The following is a 21,114-nucleotide window of genomic DNA, read 5'->3' on the forward strand; positions in this document are numbered from 1 at the left end:
CAAGAAACTAGAGCTAGACTTGTTGAATAATATTTAATTATACATATGATGAAATGATATGACGTCAGCGTTTGTCGATTTTTTAATTAATTATAACATTTATGTTATTAATTTAATGACAAGTCTATAAATGTTTGTTTAAGTAATCCATAATCGATTCAAGTTTATTTATTTTTAATAAATTTCAACCTTTGGCGTACCGCTAAAAAATGGCATTCTCTATCAGCACACGTGTTTCTCTCCTCTTCGAACGGGGCGTGAAGAGGACCTTGCGGGCCCGTGTAGTGGAGTCATATCAATGATTATTAAAAAAAACAAAACGTAACTTTTGCTCATAGTCAACTAATAGGCGGACAATAAAACTAACGAGCTGAAATTATACCGTGTACAAATATACTAATGAACGCTCATTACTGTTATTGGATCACAATGGATGTGACAAATTCGATGTTCTACCGTGCGAGCCGTGACGAAACTACTATTTACTTTAACTCCTTTGACTATTGTAACGGTCTCAGTGGTCACCGTTTTGTTGGTAACGAGCTAACAATCGTCTCAAGTGTGACTAAACCTTTGACAAATCAACACACCGCCTCAAATGCGGCTAAACAAACGGAAATCGTACAAAGTTAATCTGATATTCGATATTTAAATTTATTTACGTGTATTAAATTCCAGCGAAATACTGGCAACTTTCGTTAACAATTGACATTAGTTGTCGCCTGCGGATTCGGTTGCGTAAAGGCATAAATATTAAATTGAATCCTCGACCTCGGGATCTGCAGCCTTATACACTAGCCAGTAGATGATACGATTGGGACTTGACGGAATCATTTATGTTAATCTAGTAATAAAAGTTTAAATAATAAATTTTTCAGACGATTTTAAACGCTATTTCAATCTGTAGGTAAATACGAAAGAGTAGGTAGTTAGTTACACATTAACGGTCTTTATTTTATTGTATAATTTTAAAGATTTTTGCAATCGAATTTCGCCGACCTGAAGTAAGGCCATGATATATTACGCGCATGTAAAAAAGACGGGTGCTTTAATAAATAAAAAATAAACGTCAAATAGTAGTACTTCTACAATCGGATTACGGATTGCAATTCTCTGGGCGAAAATTAAATAAAACCTTCATGTCAAAAATCGAGGTAGGTAATTAGACGAGATGTTAAACAATGATAATTTAACAATTATAATGAGACTTCTTAGTAGGAATATTAACAGTTGCGTTACAATTATTTTTACGACAATGTTATATGTTGTTTCACAGAGCCGAGATGGCCCAGTGGTTAGAATGCATGCATCTTAACCGATGATTTCGGGTTCAAGCCCAGGCAAGCACCACAGAATTTTCATGTGCTTAATTTGTGTTTATCATTCATCTCGTACTCGGCGGTGAAGGAAAACATCGTGAGGAAACCTGCATGTGTCTAATTTCAACGAAATTCTGCCACATGTGTATTCCACCAACCCGCATTGGAGCAGCGTAGTGGAATTTGCTCCAAACCTTCCCCTCAGAGGGAGAGGAGGCCTTAGCCCAGCAGTGGGAAATTTACAGGCTGCTTATGTTATGTTATATTCACATAAAAATCGATCACTTTGATAGAGTCATTGATAATCATTGTATGAACACGAGAAATAACTAAACTTTAAAATATAACGATATCAGATTTAGGACGATATCCTCACAAACTGAATGCTTTGCCTGCGTGACCGCGCGTCCCGGGTTTATATATATCTTCCTCATTAGCTATATGTTGCAAAAAGTTAAGCTCTAATTACATTATGTTATGTACTAAATTATATATTACTCTCGCGTTCTTATATAACAATGCTCTCACTAAAAATCTAACAAACGGACATTGAGATTATATGTTATACATAGTCATTGAAGGCAGCTTCGTACATATAATTTATACATATAATAAAATTGGAGTGTCTGTTTGTAATATTAAAATAACCCATTTTTACTAAATGCATATGTATGTATACACGGTACATATACCAACATATTTTTTTTACAATTTTTGTCTGTCTGTCTTTGTGTTTGTTCCGGCTAATCTCTAGAACGGCTGAACCGATTTCGACGAGACTTTCACTGGCAGATAGCGGATGTAATAAGAAGTAACTTAGGCTACTTTTATTTTAGAATTATATATAGAATAAAAATAAAATCACGCTACAATATCCAAATAACTTAAATTCAAACAACGCGCACGAACTCGCGGGCACAGCTAGTATAAAATAAAAATCAAAATATTCTATTTTTCAAGTACGCTCATAAACGTTCTTTTGAATTGTCATATTACAATATTGAATTAAATGAAAAACTACTACTGATTCGGAAGGTAGATTCTACCGAGAATCGACAAGAAACTCAGTAGTTACTCTTTATTAAATTACAAAGTATGTCAGTAGAGTTGAATTAAATTTATATACATATATCCTGTCTAGAAATCAGCAAATACTAAGTCTGTGATTTTTTATCATTAACATAATCTTCTTTTGAGGACATCCTTTATTTTTGACAAAATTATTAATAAGAGTGGGATCTTATAGAAACCAAAATAATAAAATAACAATGATAAGAAAATATCGTGGCCCAAAAGGCTATATATATTAAACAAATATCAAAATTATCAATATATATATATATATATATATATTTAAATTATAGGTGGCAAACGAGCAGGAGGCTCACCTGATGGAAAGTGACTACCACCGCCCATGGACATCTGCAACACTATTAAAATGCCTCTGTATAAGCCTATTCCAGTCGAAGGAGTAGTAGGCCAGTGAATGAAGCCCGTGAAGCTCAAGTAATTAGTATCATTATGATGACTCATTAACAACTTTCTATAAACATTTCAACCCGTCTAAACAAGTTTTTACCACTGTTCAAAAAACATTCTTTTTTGTTAATAACTACTTTTGCACTGAACAAAAAGGGTTGAAATTTTAATACAAGGTAAGTTATAATTATTTACACCTTCTGTCGAATTTTCAACCATCTAACAATTTTTTTCACAAAGTTATAAGCAAAAACGCTTTTCACCCTCTCAACCCCCTAGCGTTCACCCCAGAGGGTTGAAAATTTTAATTTGTTATTATTTTAACGCCCCAAACCACTACATACACACAAGATACTAATTACTTGAGATTCACGGGCTTTATTGACTGGCCTATAGAAATAAAAACCTTCGATTTACATATAAAATGTCAAAAGCTTATAGCTTATGGCTCTGGTATTATGCATTATTTGGCATGACTGCCTTGTTGTTCTAGTGGCTAGATATAAGGCCGTAGATCAAGAGGTCCTAGGTCCGAATCCCATATCGGGCCACTAAAAACTGCCAGGAGTGTGGAAGTCTGTAACCCGTGCCTCAGAAATCATGTTAAGCACTTGGTCCTGCGCCTCAACTCTTTTCGGTCTTATATTGTCCCATCGGATCCTCAGAGTAGGGAGTAGAGAGTACACACAGGTGCACACACAGGTTGGCGTACACATTTGTGCACTGTACTACGTCTTGCGTTAGCTGGTATCTTGAGATTAGCCGCTGAAATCGGTCAGGATATCAATATACAAACAACTGATACGATGTATACGGGCGGAAGCTATTATTTAATTCCTAAAAGCATTTGAAACGGTATATTTCCCATGTTTTTTTATTTTTATTTGGTGGAGCTCGATATTTCGACATTATCTACGAATGTCTTGTTCACGAGACTGAGATGTCAGTATAAACGATGATAAATATCCCGTTTCAAATACTTTTAATATTTAATTCGTTGCAAACTTTAGTATTTAATTATAGAATTTCCGTAACGTGTATAAATATTTTCAAATTTCGAACAGTGGCGGCCAACAACGTCGAGTCTCATTCGCAGTGGCGCTGATGCACGACCCGGAACTGCTCATTCTTGACGAACCCACCGTGGGCGTGGACCCGCTCCTCAGACAGTCGATCTGGACCCACCTCGTCCGAATCACAAGCTCCGGAGACAAGACTGTCATTATCACAACACATTACATCGAAGAAGCCAGACAAGCCCATTGTGTAAGATATTCGATTCACCCGTAATCCTATCTAATATAATAAATTAAAATCTATGTCTGTTAAGAACTGTGTGTAAGTAAAAAGTAAAAAAGGACAATAGTAATAATTAAAGTGTATATAACCTATACTATAGACATATTAAAATATTATATATCTATATTTATATTAAGATATAACATAAAAAAGTAGTCAGTGTGGGCCACGTCTTTCAACAAGGACGACGAGCTCCAACTCCAACGATGGTCTGCTGATGTTTAGTAAATAAGAAATATTCTAAACTGCCGTACTTAACTAAAACTGAAAACAACTTTGAGCCCGTGGATATAGTTGAACATATAATAAATTACTTTTATAATAAACGCGAAAGTATGTATGTATGTATGTATGTTACTCTTTCATACTAAACTACTGAATGGAATTAAATAAAACTCTACATACGTATACTTACCCTATACATCAGAATAACATAGGTTATAATTTATAAATATATTGTGTGAATTATATCTGACAAAAAACCAATAAATGGGAACTTAACCGTTTATTGGAATGAAATTCTTTTACGCGGCTTATAACTGATTTATCTGGCAGAAATCGTAGCGTAAATTAAAAGCGTTATCTAAAAATTGATACAAGTTATTAATTGTATAAAATTATATACCAAGTAAATCCGACTATACTTAAGTTGTAGTAGACTACCATACACTAACTACTACTACTTACTAAAAATCTCACGCCTGATACCATGAGTTTATTACTGTGTGAGTATATATGACTCACAATTGTAGTTTTATTTATATAATGTTCGCTTTGGATTGATTGTAGAGTTTTTAAGCGATAATTTTACAATTCCCATAAACATAAAACTGATTCAAGGTTATTCAAAGTTCATACGATGGATATCATGGACATATACAAATTATTTATAATTCTAATTTCTAAACAACACAGATATTTAATTGATATTTAGGGCTGTCTAATTATTTCATTATAAAATATGTATATTAAAAAAAATTGTAAATGTAGTTTAATTTTATAAAAAAAAACAACATCCACGTATGTTTGAATGCGATGAACTCAGTAAGTACCGAACGGATTTTCATGCAGTTTTCACCGAATTAAGGATATCTAACATATACATTACGAAGCCGGGACGGATAGCTATCGGTATGTTATATGAATATTATACTACCTATGCGAATACCTGTGCTATGTAGCTAATTATGTAATTTGCTTTGATATAATTTTGCGTGTTTAATTTTCAATTTTATTTTAAATAATAATAATTACAAGTATACTCTGTGGTCGGTTACTTCATTCCTTCTGATGTAAATGTTTATAACACGGCTATGTACAAAATAAATTCGGCCTCAATGCGAATATATTGCGGTTTTTTTTATAAAATTTTTAGCGAATTACGGAGCAGTTTATATCTGACAGCCCTACTCCATATCCTATTCAACGAAAACAGTCCAAAACTCATAGAAGTCACGTTCGTACATACGAGTTTTCACGGACTTTGAGTCATAAAAATCTTGTTTTTAATATCAGTTTAGTTAAATTAATATGTATGTATTATTCTTTCCTATAAATCGTTTACATAATCTTATATCTTGAATGAAATATTATACTGGTATTTTTGTGTTATGACGTCACAAATGCTGCTCTCAGTGTGTGGTATGTTGTGAATCTTAAAAATTTGTTTCTATTTATTGTACTAAGTTTGAGACGATTATGTTTTCGCCTGATGAATGCGCTTAAAGAAAAATAACATGATAGACGAATATTAACTTTATTCCGTTGGGGGTCGTTTTGAATTTAACAGTTCTAGATATTGTTTTATACTTTGGTACTGTAATTTAAATAATATTAATATGATCATGACATCCTTCCGGTTGTCGTGTTAACATTCTCTCTTGAATTTTAAATTGGATGGTAAATTAGAGTTCAGATCAAAACCTACAGTTTTAGGTACTTTTCGAGGCACGTGAATGTAAACACATATCCGCTTTCTCTCTCGTCGTCTAAACTCAGAACTGCAACTTGCATTTTTATTGGCACCTGATCGATTTCCGAACGTGTCTGCTTGCCGAGAATATAGAGTGGACTTGCGTCTGCGCAAATGTCCTGCAAAGTTGCCTAGTGATCGTTTATTTACAAATTAAAAACGATATCCACATAAAAGTTATAATTACGCGATTCTTATTATATTTACAAAAATCTAATATTAGCAACATCGGCAGTTCTCTGACCTAACTTAAAGTGTCAAGTCGATAATTGTATTTATTAATATGTTACAGATCGGCCTTATGCGCAGCGGTCGCCTCTTAGCGGAAGAGTCACCTCAGGCTCTACTTACCATGTACAGCTGCATCTCATTAGAAGACGTCTTCTTAAAACTTTCAAGAAGACAAGGTAAGTTCACAGTTTTATAAGTGACTTTATATTTTGATAATATTAATATAATTATATTTACTTTACTGTATACACTTTTACAAAATAAAACCACGGCTAGTCTGAACAAACTATGCCCTGAAACCAGTTTTTTCTAGCTGAGATTTTAACTTCCTTATTTTTTTTTTTTAATATTATGTCCATCACAAATTAAACGCTAATAAAAAGACTACCAACAACCTTGTAAATTGTATGCTACGTTACGTTACGACAAAATAACTTATTCAAATAGTTTTTGCTTACGATTTAAAATTAGTATATTATATGCGAATTTTAAATCCTCATTGTGAATTGATAATTAATGTGGAATGGATTCTAAATTTTAGGTAATGAATTATGTAAATATTTTGACGTAATAATAGACCTACTTATAATATTACTCTTTGGTTAAGATATACCAGTGGTAAGGTTCTCTGTGTCATCACAAACCAAAATCAGAATATACTTTATTCGAGTAGGCTTTTATGAGGATTTTTGAATCGTCATTTTACAGAATATAAAGTAAAGCCACCGGTTCGGAAAGTGGACTTTACCCGTAGAAAGCCAGCAAGAAACTCAGTAGTTACTCATTTCTAACATTTAGAATACGAAGTTATGTTATTTCTATACTTTTATATAATATATCCTTCCTGAAAGTTAACAAGTGTATATATATATACACTCATTAGGTATCCTACCGCCAACAGTAATACTTTATATTACTATGCTTGCATATTCAGTGAGCCAGTGCAATAACGAATGTTATTACACTGGCTAACATAACTCTAATCATAACCGTATATTTGTGGTAAAATGAGTAAAAAACATATTTATTTAAAATTCCCTTAAAAAATAAATCAATAGAAATTTTGAGGTTCTCATTGAATTTAAATAAACAATAATTTTTAATAGATAATTTAGGTACGTCTTTTTCTCTTATAGGCATTATTAATCAATATTTGAAACCATGATCAAAGTCAGATTAACTATTTTGGTTTGAATCTAACGCTTCACATTTATACTTCACATTATTGGTCGCCTATCGCGTCATCAACCGCCACCGACCAATGGCTATTCAGATTAAAGCCAAATAGATTGATTTTGATCACTGTTTCAAAACTGGAGGTAGTTCGTACAAATAATGTCAATAATTAAAAATATTGTCTTATAAAAATGCCATCTAAACGAATAGTTTTCGAATCTGATTTCGTCAGTGAAACAAGCCCAAGGCTCGGACGACTGATACATTATAGAGCTCGGAGCAACCTTGCGTTGTTTCGAAATACGTTTGCACGCAAATGATGTTACTGGTGCGATTTGCTTGTTTTATTACTGTTGAATTTACATTACACGCTGTAATAGTTTAAGAGTTTAAACAACTCGTACACGTCACGTCACGGAAGGTATATTTCGTATTGTAATATTCCATAACTGCTTAAGTTAAATGCGGAGTATCTCGCTTGGAAATTATGTTTTTTTTTCATCAAACTAATTTTAATTGCTTTTGTGGTTTTTATGGAATGTGGTGTGTGCTAATTTCCTTAGCTCTAGTAACTCGCTAAACGACTCCGCAGAAGTATGCTATTATATTCCTTCCCTCTACCTCAAAGTCTTATCTGCTCTGATGGTTTCATGAGTCTAACTTTTACATCACACATCACCAACTCTTTCAAAATCCTTTACGTCCTTACTTTCCTAACGTTGAAGTTTTATCTTTGAAGATGTCTATGGTGAGTGCTCAATCGTTACTGATTTGAATAAACATACCAGAGTTATAATAATCGTATTTATGTAGTTGCGTGTTTATATTCAACATTAGGTTCTACACGTAAAGATATAGTATTTGTATTTGTACTAAGTAAGTAAATATTAACTTGCAGTTTACAATTTATTGTGGCCCTTCTCAAATATTATACACTAGTTGTCACTTACGGTTTCGCCTGCGTTTTAAGGGTTAGTCGGTAGGTGTTAGACATATAAGCCAAAGATTTTATGTACTTCCTTGAAGTTCAAGATTGATTCATAAAATATTTCTTAAAAATCCGGTTCACTAGTTTTGCCGTGAAAGAGCAACAATCAAAAGAAAGAGCAAGCATGAACAGACAGTCAGAGTTACTTTCGAATTTATATCAAGGTATAGATAATAATTAATCAGTTCGTTGCTCAGAAGTCATCGGGCACTTTTCTTTGATTTCTTCATATACATATATATATTAGAATTTTATTTATCGGGGTTAAATAATATATAAATAAATGAGTCACGACTGTTGCACTGAATTTTAAAAGAGTTTTGAAGAAATTTACTATTTGATTTCTAACCGCAATTCAAATAACTTGATGTCAGCAACATTAAACCTTAACATATTATTTAAAATTTTATCTCTTACGTTGTTCCTAACAGGTCAAGCTAACCAAGTGGTAGAACTAAACGTAACCGGAGGAGCCCTGGGGCTGAACAAGATGTCCAAACGAGAAGAAGCACCTTACGCGGCAGAAGATAACCAAGTAGTTGGATTGAACTTCCACCAGAGTAAAGAGGTGTTGATCGTGGACCATGCTGCTGGCTCTAACGGAGATGTGAGTACACATACGATTAAATACAAAATTGACAGTCTATAATTTTCCACTGCTGGACTAAAGCCTCCTCTCCCTTTGAGAAGATTAGGAGCATATTCCACCACGCTGCTCCAATGTTGGGTTGCTGGATTCACATGTGGCAAAATTTCGTTGAAATTAGACACATGCAGGTTTCCTTAGTCATCTCTATCACGAGATGTATTATAAACTCAAATTAAGCACATGAAAATTCAATGGTGCTTGCCTGGGTGTAAATCCGCAAACATCGGTTAACCATTTTGCCATCTCGGTTCTTGTTGGATGATTGTGTGTTAATACTTATTTAATGATATCATATTTATAATTGTTTTCAGCTGCCCGGTAAAATGACAGAAGCTGTGAAATCTGAAATTGAAGACTGCGGTAACTGTTTCAACGTAAGTTTTAAATAAAGTAAAATAAAGCTTTAGCAACTTCATTAATTAATTAAGCTAAGGAAATATAAACATTATTGTAATCGATTTATGTATATTATACAAGATAGAAAACAATATTGTTTAAATTTGTGAAATCACTAGTATATATATAGAATAAAAACGGATCAAATATGTTACCTTGCGGGACTCTTATTTTTCTTTACGAAGTTGTATATTAAATGTTCTCATAATAAAGTTATTGAACTTTGAATCAAATTAATCTGAATTTAATTGGAGTAACTATGATTCAAAGTTCTTGCTAAATAATAATATATCTGATATACAATTAAGGATTAAATTAGTGTAGTCACTGGTCTGAATTTAATATTTTCCTAATTAGAGAATATACCTGAATTCTGTAGTGCTGGGAGTTTTTTTCAGAAACGGTTTTAAGAACTAGTTATTTTATAAAGAACGTACGAACTGTTTCTTGATTATAGGACATATAGCTTTAAAACGAACGAGACAACACTCGGCACCGGCGGCCGACGTTTTGGTACTGCTTCGCGAAATGTTTTCGATCACGTGTAACTGACTAAACACTCTATTTTGATCGTAAGGACTACTATTGTATGAATATTAAACCAGTTATAAGAAACTACTTTGGATTTGAAGTAACGAATATGCTACAATGAATCTTATTCCTAAAGAAATACAATACAAATTTGGTTGTAGAAGAATAAACTAAATTGAAAAACTATTTTGTTGGTACTGCTGCGCGAACCGGTTTCGATCACGTGTAACTGACTAAACATTCTATTTTGATCGCCGTAAGGACTATTATTGTATGAATATTAAACCAGTTATAAGGAACTACTTTGGATTTGAAGTAACGAATATGGCACAATGAATCTTATTCCTAAATAAATACAATACAAATTTGGTATACATTATTTCAGTAAAGTATCGTAAGTATAGTAAGTTCTCGAACCTATGAAAACAAACCGGTTTTTTTTATAACCGTTTCAAAGTACTGTTTTGTAAATGTAAAAAACTGGTTCGTTTCATTTTACGTAAAATCAGGAATGACCCAGCACTAGAATTCTGAAACACTACAGTTTTAAATGTTGTCTTACAACAGAAACGTACTTTGGTATTTGCAAGTTGCAACAATGCCTTATTATACTGATCTCACTATTCACTGTATTAATTAATCTTCCATCTGAACGACTCATCAATTGACATGAACTTGTATTGATATGTAAATCATTTGTACAAAACGTTAGCGCGATTTAAAATACTAGTAATGCCATCTAGACAATTTTATGAAAACAAAACAAACTGAATATTTTAGGCAGTTACGTTGAGGTTATGTTTTAAATACTTGTCTCTCTTATTTTCAGTTTACATCAAGAGGAAAGATCAAAGCGCTGATCCAGAAGAACTTCTTACGTATGTGGCGTAACATCGGAGTTATGTTGTTCATCTTCGCTTTACCTGTTATGCAGGTCATCCTCTTCTGTCTCGCTATTGGAAGGGATCCAAGTGGTCTTCGTCTGGTAAGCGCCAACAACCTAACTCCATTGTTTTACCACTATCTAATTTACCACCATTTTACGAACCATTTTAATTTGCAACTTAACTTTTAACTAGCTCAAAAAGGAGCAACCCTCTAACTTATCTCGTCACAATCTAAGTTAACACTACGTACTCAACCATAATTAGATTCGATAATCCATTTAAATACTTCTAAGATTTTTCTCGCAGCTTCAATATTTAAATAATATTACATCATCCTCCTGCCCTTATCCCAATTTTACTTGGGGTCGGCGCAGCATGTCTTCTTCCATACTTCTCTGTCGGACGTCATCTCACTAGTAACATTCTTTCTAACCATATCGTCTTTCACACAATCCATCCATCGTTTCTTGGGTCGTCCCCTACCTCTATATCCATCCACATCCATTTTCAAGACCTTTCTCACAACATGGTCCTCATTCCTCCGCATAACATGCCCATACCAAGACAGCCGGTTTCCAGATAGCTTCTCGGTTACCGGTGCCACTTTCAAACTTCCTCTTATGTACTCATTCCTTACTCTATCCATTCGCGTAACACCACACATTCCTCTCAGCATTCTCATCTCCGCCACATGCAATTGTCTTTCAGTCATCCCTTTTACAGCCCAACACTCTGATCCATATAGAACAGCAAATAATATTATATAACTTTCGTAAAAGGAACGATTTTGTTGTTATTATAATTTATACGGTAATTCTTTTGTATTCTAATAATTCCTCTATATCAAGTCCTAATTCGCTTATTCAGGCGGTCGTGAACGACGATGTGAACGTGATAGATGGTAACTGTCCCTACAACGCTTCCTGCTCCATGAAGAACCTCTCGTGTCGATACCTCGCCAACCTCAAGAACCAGTCCATTATCAAAGAGTATTACGCCGACTTGAGCTCCGCGATCCACGCCGTGGAAGTCGGCAATGCTTGGGGAGCGATATACTTTAATGAGAATTATACTGATTCCTTGGTTGCTAGATTAGCTTTGGGTAAGTTGTATCCTATTCTGTACTTACTAGTTACTTAAGGTTATCAGATTTGTCTGTTAAGAAAATTTAAGGATAATTACTCTCTCGTAATTGAAAAACTCGTTAAATGGGACCAAAATAAGTACAATTAGGGTACTTATGTTTGAGAAATTCGAAATTAACAAGACATCGCGGCAGATAGATCAATTTACAGTTAATACAGTGTTATAAGAGCCTAACCTGACCTACAGCGGACACAGCAGACAACGAGACGATATCGTCATCCGAGGTTCAAGTGTGGCTGGACATGTCCAACCAGCAGATCGGTCTGATGCTCAACAGGGACATACAGTTCTCATACCGGGACTTTGCTAAGGTAAGCTATTATTGGTGTTTTTATATTTATTGCTCTTATTGGCTTTCCGACGTATTATTTATTCTGTTTTCGTATTTATTAATTTTCTCTAGCAAAATAAGACTGCCTCCGTAGGTCTTATTCTAGCATTTTAAATGACAATTTTTTGTAAAGTTTGGTGGTATCACTGGGTTTCGACCAAAAGCTCCATTAATTAATCATCTCGTTACCATTCTTTCAGGACTTGCTATCGACTTGTCACTACAACCCCAAGGTGGGCGATATCCCCATTGACTTCAAGGACCCCATTTACGGAGACAACAATCCTTCCTTCACTGACTTCGTAGCGCCCGGCGTCATTCTCACGTGAGAACTTTGAAATGTTTCTTTTCAATATATTGAATTATTTAATGAAGATACCTCGCGGTTCGATTTTATTCTACAATGTTAATACAAGGATACAAATGACCATTTAATAATTCTACAGGATCGTATTCTTCTTGGCCGTCGCTCTGACATCATCAGCGTTGATCGTCGAAAGGATGGAGGGTCTGCTCGACAGGTCCTGGGTCGCCGGAGTCTCCCCCGGAGAGATCCTGTTCTCCCACGTGATCACCCAGTTCGTGGTGATGTGCGGTCAGACCGCTCTCGTACTCATATTCATGATTCTCGTGTTCGGAGTGAAGTGCAACGGAAACATCGCCTACGTCGTCATGCTCACGCTACTTCAAGGTGAGTGCACTCTCGATATACACTTTCAGTACAAACGTTTAAACGGATCTAAAGCTATCGAATTAAAACTGCCTTCCGAGTTCCAACCAAACCATTTAAATGAGCAACCGACATTATTTAAACTCAGCAGTTAGAATTTACTCGTATACCCAAGATAATAAAAAGCGTGGAGTTAATACTCGTCGACTTTCGTTGACATCTCCCGAGTGTCTTCCCGGCTCCTCCCAGGGGCCCCCAGGGCGGGCCGGGGAGGAGCGCGTTTACCGCAGCGCTCAGAGTAGTGTGGCCGCAGGGCTGTGCGGCATGTGCTTCGGCTTCGTGATCTCGGCGGCGTGCGAGCTGGAGCGCAACGCCATCCAGCTGGCGCTGGGCTCGTTCTACCCCACGCTGCTGCTGAGCGGCGTGATCTGGCCCATCGAGGGCATGCCGTGGCTGCTGCGCGGCGTGGCGCTGTGCCTGCCGCTCACGCTGGCCACGTCCGCGCTGCGCGCCGTGCTCACGCGCGGCTGGCCGCTGGCCGAGCCCGCCGTGTACCTGGGCTTCGTGGCCACGCTGGCCTGGATCGCGCTCTTCCTCGTCGTCACGCTCACCATCCTGCGCTTCAAGCGCGGCTAGCCGCTCGATGAGTTACCATAGCATAGGACGGTGCCATAGACGTGATGGTGATTTTCGATTCATTCGCTCGATTGTTCGTGGAGGCCGCCGGGCGCGCCGGGACGTTCGTGGCGGTCTAGTGCAGATCTACTGTTATCGCTTCTCAGGCGCCATCTTCGATCTGGATCCGTATTTTTAGTGGGAATTTTCTATTACGATTGGTTGATTTAGAACGATATATATTTGTACAGTAAGCTTAGAGTACTCTAATTTAAGTCTCGTATCGTGTAAGGTTGTATGTGTAAGTTTATCGTTTTCTGTAACCCGACAGGACAGGTCGTCGTTGGATTGGATTATTGTTGTATTTTTTATTTATTTTTTCTATTAACAATGGTGCTTGCATGAAAATTTACAATTGACAGAACATCTATTTATTTTCTCTTTATAGTTGTAATATTTCTTGTACGTAGTATAAGCGGGCAATACTGTAATTCCATTACATAGAACTACGTATAGAATAGAAGTGTCAGACTGTGATTATTTTTGATAACATTGACATTTTTGTAATGACAATTATACAATAAAACTGTACCAAATAATTATTAATTTGTTTTTTTTACCCTTTTGCACACTGCGTATAATAACTGCATTGTCTATAATTATTGTTATTTAAATATATATTACTATTAAACATCTCAAGAGCCAATAGGTCCAATCCTTCCATATTATTCGCAGAAGATTATATTTTTCGTATCAATGAAACCTAGAATCTATGAAGCATTCATGTGTTGGAAGAGATTTTGACACGGGTGTAGTCGAACCGCTTCGCCTTAACAGAAGCGCAAAATTTATGCCAGCAATGGGATATTTGCGAGCTGATATTTTGTTGTATGACTGCTAGTTTTGAAGTTTATAAATAAAATCTTATCATTACTGAATTTTATTATATTCGTGGTAATAAATCTATTTCTTCTATATATATATTCTGCAACTGTGTTTTATTTTTACATCCATACTTTGTTTAAAACCAAAACTGGATATATGTTTTTTTTTAGATATGTCGAAAGCATTTGATTGCTTAGATCACAGTTCAATAAAAACTGATTTAATTCCTAGTTAGAGGTAGAATTATATTGTGGAAGCGATATAACTGATAATAAAGGATAATACAGTACGCGACAAACTTTTAACACATGAAAAATCAGAAATAACGTCAAATTAACAAAATAAAATCATAGCAATGTACTATATTAAGTGTACCTCAAGGTAGTATTTTAGGACCTGACCTGGACCTGATATTTACCGTTACATCGTGTATGGGACTGAGGACTGACGTACACTCCACTACACGAGTACACAATATTTCTCTGCCGTTTGCTGATATATTAGACTTCACATATAAATCCTACATATCATGTGGTAAAATAGAGTTAGAACTCTTTATTTAACTTCTAGAATATGCAAATTAACTAAATGAGATAAATTAAATTAATTGTAAAGAAAAACAAATTACAATCAAATTAACAAGTTTATTATGATAAAATATTAGCATAAAAATAACTTACAATATGTATCAATTATCACACAAACGTAGATAAAACTACTTTTTTGTTAATATTTCACTCAAAGCTTTCTTCTTCTTCAGTCCCTTGTTGAATTTTTGTTTCTGAAAGAATTGAGGTTTAATAATTAAACAAATATTATTAAATAATAACTTTTAACATAAGAGATTTTACAGATTCTGGATTGAAATCGGAATAGTACCGGATTTTTCTTTTTACTTGAGAACGATCTGGATGTATGTGATGGTTATATTCACCAAAGTGGGTCGATGTGCTCTGGAGGGGAGTTATGTGGTGCAATAAGGTGATTAGGGAGCCTTTGCCTGGCAATGTGGTATATATATATAGTACCATAAAATTTTACAGAAACTCTTACCTTTTTCTTTTCTGCTGTAATTCCAACGAACTCCTTCCTCGTTTTCTTCTCTTTGTACGGCTGGTTCATGTTCTGGCGCTTATTCGGCGGTCCATCGTTACCCTCCTTAAAATTAAAATTATTTGTGTAAGTAATAAAAATATATATTTTTTTTTTGTATATAAATCTTTAGTGTCACAAACAGTAATCATAACGGCTTTAAGAACACACCAATGTATGTACTACAATCATCTAGGGATTGCTACTAAAAATCTTTGGATGTTTAAACCCTATAACATTTTTTTACTACTTTATAGGCTAACACACAATTTTCAGACAGCTGGGAAGGTACCACCAACTCCTTTGTCATTCTATTAGAACTACTAAGTCAAATACAATTAACAAGCAAATGTACCAGTGTACGATACATAACATCTAAGATTCAGAATTTTTGCAGTCATAATTTCTATCATCAGGTAACATAACAAACAACCATGCAAGTTATCTTGTAATAATAATAATAAATAATAAATATTGGACAACATCACATACATCACTCTGATCCCAATGTAAGTAGCTAAAGCACTTGTGTTATGGAAAATCAGAAGTAACGACAGTACCACAAACACCCAGACCCAAGACAAAATAGAAAACTAATGAACTTTTTCTACATCGACTCGGCCGGGAATCGAACCCTGGACCTCAGAGTAGCGTACCCATGAAAATCGGTGTACACACTACTCGACCACGGAGGTCGTCAATTGTTACATGATATTGTATCTTTTATTATATTTAATATTTTAAAGCAACTTTTAACTTATATATAAGTATACTGATTTACAGGTCTGCGATGACACTAACTCTAATACAAAGGCTAATTCCAGCTTGACATATTGTCTATTGCAGTTCAATTCAGATAACCTATGTTTTGTTAAAACGAAATGTAAATTAAAGCAACGGTCTATAAAAGCAGCCTTGCGGGACTCCTAAATTTACTTACGTTTAAATACAACTGCCACACTGATGTCTGATTACTTATATGACATTAAAAGATTTATGCACTTTCTTAATATTAAACTCAATTTACTGTTATATGCAAACATTTTGTAACAAGCAATCAAAAGCCTTAAATAAGTCACAATTTTTTAATATTATATTTTTATACTTTTTTTTTCAATTTAATTGAATACTAGAAAACTCATTGAATAAAAGACTTAAAACTTTGTTTACCTGATGTCTCCTTTTGTTCATTACTCGTCTATATGCACCACCATTCTTTTCATCACTTTGTTTGTCAGGGAACCTGCCTCTCCCAAATTGATTTCCAGGAGGACCTTGGATTCGTCTGTCAGGTTTCCCTGTCTTCCTCTGTTCAGCTTGAGTGCATCTCTTCACTCTCATAATTCTATTTTTTATTGTAAGATCCTCATCTGTAAGCGAAAGTGCTAATTCTACGCCGTCTTTTGATGAGAAATTTATGTAGCCAAAACCTGTAATAAAAAAAGAATAAACATTTTTATTTATACACCTTTTACTAGCATGCTGTCACAGGCAGCGTCTTTAAAGTATTTCTTTAAAATATAATCTAATTGATGAGTATTTTTTGATAATCAAAAAAAAGACCACTAAGCTCGCTACAATGACATCTAGCAAGATTCTCATTTAACTTGCAGTTGAAATCATTATTAAGTAAGCTCTATGCCTAACTTAGTGATACTGATATAATTATTTTGTTTACCTTTTCCAGCATTTGTTTTCTTGTCTCTTATGATCCTGACTGATTCTATCTCACCGCACTTTTCAAATTTTGCTCTAAGTGTTTCATCCTCCAATGCAAATGGTATGTTACCAACAAATACTGAACATTTGGGATCATGAGCTGCTCCCGTCGTATCACTACGAGACACACGCAGGTGATGATCATTGAGCACTGTATTATTAGCTGCTAGTGCCTGAAATTAATAATTTAAACATAAAATCAAGTTACAATTCACACATAACTATATTTCCGGGTCTTGATTATAGAAGAAAAATTTAGTAAACAGGTCTCAGAACTAAAGAGGGTTAATAAATGATAATTTCATCTGATTTTTGTGTTTAAAATTATAAAACACATTTAGTATTTTATTGGTCATTAAGTTAATTATTACTTTACATGATTATATTATATACTCTATCCCAACCATAACAGGAAAAATGCCAAATGAATAACATTTGACAGCAAATCGAAGCGACATCATTGGTTGAGAGCTTGATTAATCTATGATATTCACTACAAAAAACTACAATATTTTGGAAGTAAAATTAAACTGGAAGTAAGTTAAGTGTAATAGTGTTGTATTATAAATAAAATATGTAAATCTAAGGTTTTTTTATCTTTTTTCCTACTTCTATTGGAATAGACTATACATATCTTTAGCTAAGGAAGCTACTTCTTATAATACCGACCATTAATCACACATCAGAGACAATTATGGTCTTTCAAACTTTAAATGAAATAATATAATCATTACAAAATATATTTATTTTATTTATAAAGCCAAAATAACATTTTTAGACAATAATTTTAACAAAAAAGCTTGTATCTAAAACTATCTGCCTATCCTTACTTAAAATGGGGAATATGCATACAAAGTCACACCTGAAAATCAGATCTTAGTGGAGTGTTTATAAAATAAAGTCATGTTCTAAATTTATTTCTAGACTGAATAATTTTGACTGTGCATTGATAATTATAAAAGACAAATAATTTTATAAGTATAGATGTTGGAAAACAACTATTCTTACCTTGTCCACAGAAGAGGTATCAGTATATTTCACATATACGTTCACCGTACTTCTGTCAGGGTGCAGTTCGTTTTTGATCACAGCCATTTTGGGTGTCACTCTTGCGTCTTTAACTGGTACTGTGCGTATTCTGAAATTCATTTATATATATAAGAAAGATAAATAAAAAAGTGGGAACATCACACTTTACAAATACAACTATAGAAGCAGTACTGCTATTGGAAATGCATACAATTTGCTGGGAATTTGTAGACCATTTATATCAAAGATCAAAAAACATTAAATGTTACATCCAAAGGTAGAAAGGTTCGATAAATTGTATTACAGTGATATTTTTATACACAGGAAAAATCTGACAAATGTTTTGTAAAATAACTATAGAGTGCAGTACACTGATCCCTTTTATTTTGGAACTTTTTGAGGAGTACCTCGTAATAATAAAAATTATACAGCTAAATATGACATGGTAAAGGTAAAGCTGGATTAGACAGGGGCCCCATTATTGCAGGTTTGTATGTACTGTATATATATATATATATATATATATATATATATATATATACATTACAATATATATATATATATACATTACAATATATATATATATATATATATACATTACAATATATATATATATATATATATATATATATATATATATATATATATATATATATATACATTACAATATATATATATATATATATATATATATATATATATATATATATATATATATATATTCATTTGTGTCTTTCGAGCTTAGACTGGCCAACATCAAGTGCACCATTTACCAGTTCTCTTTAATACATAAGATTAATATATGAATAATGATTACAAATACCTGACTGTTTCTATCTGACCATACTGACTGAAGATTTTCTTGATTTCCTTCTTACATTTACTACTGAAGGGCACATTGCCTACAAAAATTGTCCTCTTGATTTCTTCTTCTGTGATTACTTCTTTTTTATTTTCCACCTTTTTAGGCTTTACAGGCTTTTCTGCTTCATCCTCGGAACTATCTTCCGCGGGAGCTGTTTCAAGGGCTTTTTTATTGATTTCCTCATTCTCTGATTCTATTTCATTATCCGATTCATGTTCTGAATCAGAATCTTTATTAGTAACTGCATTTGAGTTAATACTTACATTTTCAGGTTCTATGTTTGTGTCATCTGATTTCTTTTTCTTATTTTTTTTATTTTTCTTCTTAGGGCTTTGTGATTCTAATGCATTTGTCACATCTTTTGATTCTGGTTTATCTTGTATGACTTCTGCATTAGTATCTTTATCAGAAACTGCATTTATGTTTATATTTTTAGATTCAACTTTGGTGCCATTTGATTTTTTGTTTTTATTTTTTCTATTTTTCTTTTTTGGGCTTTGTAATTCTAATAGATTTGTCACTTTAGTTACTGGTGGATCTAGTGGGAGTTTATTCTTTTTCTTCTTTTTGCTTTTCTGTTTTTCATCTTGGGGAGTGTTTGCATCAGGTACGTTCTCTATTTCTTCTTCTGATACAGGGTTGGATTTTTTCTTTTTCTTAGTTGGACTCTCATTTTGAGTGACTTCCGTATTTTTTATAAGGTTTTCTTCATCATTATTTTTTATTACGTTTTCGTCAATCGGTAACAAACATTGAGATTCTACCATTGAGTTGCGCTGTTTTTTCTTTTTTTTGGGTGTGATTTCATTTGTATTGGCATTGCTTTCGGTTTGATCCACTTTCATTTTTTTCTTCAATGAAGGTGATCGAAGATTTTCTTGCTCACTATCCGGTGATTTAGGGCTTAACATAACTTGATCTACTGTACAATTAGCCTCTAACTCTTCTTTAAGATGTTTTTTCACTTTATCAGCCTTAGGGCTTGTCAAACTTATGTTACCGTCGTCTTCTTTAGTAACATCCAAATCTGGATTCTGGAATATTCTTTTAGGTGATTTTTTTACTATAGCCTTTTTCTTTTGCATCGACGGTGATAGAAATATCGACCTATCTTCCACAAATTCACTCTTGGGTGTCACATTGGGCGAAGGCTGATGTTTCATAGGTGTACCGGCTTTTTTTAACTTCTTGGGGCGGTTTGGTGTTACGTTACCTGAAATCAAGGCAGCGACACTGCCTACTACGTAATCCATATTCTTTCAACTATATTTAAAAATACTTTTTGTCAACTTGATAACAAACCCACATGGTATTTTTGACTTAAAACCAATGTGATCATAAATTGACAAGTCAATTTATTATAACACAGATTATTAATCAGAATGCCGTCAATTTTGAACATATTGCCATTATTTAAAGCAAAGTTAAAAATATTTTTGTATTAATTTTATTTAAATATATGTCATATTAAAGTTTTTTTTTGTAATATTTTAATTAGGTCATTAACATTTATTTAAAGTATAATTTAATTGTTTTGAAATATGTAAATAAATGAATGTTATAAACATTTGAAATAAATTTAGTGTATGTAAATATTTTGCAATAACCTTTACCATTACCACTAGTAACGTAGCAACTAGCAACACTGACACAACACAATTTCGTTTGTGCCGCTGATATATGATGAATAGTAACGACGCTTTCAAGTTAATCATTTATTTTATTTGATATTTTCACGTATAACTTAGTGATAGTTAAGTGATAAAAAATATTTAGTGTGGATTGCTTAGGGGCTACGTGTAAGTATATTGTTATACCTATTAAATATATTAAAA

The 21,114-nt window shown here is 33.7% G+C and overlaps 3 protein-coding genes across 5 annotated transcripts in view; 2 read left to right on the plus strand and 1 right to left on the minus strand.

Moving 5' to 3' along the window:
• LOC113399580 (ABC transporter G family member 23) overlaps positions 1-14,291 on the plus strand; it is a 98,905-nt gene extending 84,614 nt beyond the window's left edge. The window contains exons 7-16 of the mRNA XM_026638734.2: positions 3,863-4,064; positions 6,362-6,476; positions 8,896-9,071; positions 9,425-9,487; positions 10,870-11,025; positions 11,795-12,029; positions 12,260-12,384; positions 12,605-12,729; positions 12,851-13,095; positions 13,388-14,291. Coding sequence (XP_026494519.2) covers positions 3,863-4,064; positions 6,362-6,476; positions 8,896-9,071; positions 9,425-9,487; positions 10,870-11,025; positions 11,795-12,029; positions 12,260-12,384; positions 12,605-12,729; positions 12,851-13,095; positions 13,388-13,710 — 1,765 coding nt within the window. The 3' untranslated portion in view covers positions 13,711-14,291. The remainder of the gene's footprint in view (positions 1-3,862; positions 4,065-6,361; positions 6,477-8,895; positions 9,072-9,424; positions 9,488-10,869; positions 11,026-11,794; positions 12,030-12,259; positions 12,385-12,604; positions 12,730-12,850; positions 13,096-13,387) is intronic.
• A 907-nt stretch (positions 14,292-15,198) lies between these two features.
• LOC113399581 (RNA-binding protein 34) lies at positions 15,199-20,634 on the minus strand. Its single transcript, XM_026638736.2, has 6 exons — positions 19,238-20,634; positions 18,394-18,523; positions 17,345-17,558; positions 16,837-17,096; positions 15,628-15,732; positions 15,199-15,355 (listed from the first exon to the last, which is right to left on the minus strand). The coding sequence occupies exons 1-6, from the start codon at positions 20,530-20,532 to the stop codon at positions 15,290-15,292; spliced, it is 2,070 nt and encodes a 689-aa protein (XP_026494521.2). The 5' UTR covers positions 20,533-20,634; the 3' UTR covers positions 15,199-15,289.
• A 281-nt stretch (positions 20,635-20,915) lies between these two features.
• The window catches only part of LOC113399576 (protein split ends-like), a 30,173-nt gene continuing 29,974 nt past the window's right edge, over positions 20,916-21,114 (plus strand). For all 3 annotated transcript variants that reach the window (XM_064218773.1, XM_064218774.1, XM_064218775.1), the window contains exon 1: positions 20,916-21,078. The gene's annotated coding sequence lies outside the window, so the exon portion shown is untranslated. The remainder of the gene's footprint in view (positions 21,079-21,114) is intronic.

Source organism: Vanessa tameamea, chromosome 24, assembly GCF_037043105.1.
Source record: "Vanessa tameamea isolate UH-Manoa-2023 chromosome 24, ilVanTame1 primary haplotype, whole genome shotgun sequence".
Taxonomy (NCBI): Eukaryota; Metazoa; Arthropoda; class Insecta; order Lepidoptera; family Nymphalidae; genus Vanessa; species Vanessa tameamea.

What these genes read in the sequence shown, in the direction of transcription:
- LOC113399581 (XM_026638736.2), bottom strand. Translation starts at nt 20,532, where the DNA reads ATGGATTACGTAGTAGGCAGTGTCGCTGCCTTGATTTCAGGTAACGTA. An exon ending in ATACCTCTTCTGTGGACAAG is followed by an intron (nt 17,559 to 18,393) that starts GTAAGAATAGTT and finishes TATTAATTTCAG; the next exon opens with GCACTAGCAGCTAATAATAC. An exon ending in TGAACAAAAGGAGACATCAG is followed by an intron (nt 15,733 to 16,836) that starts GTAAACAAAGTT and finishes TTTAATTTTAAG; the next exon opens with GAGGGTAACGATGGACCGCC.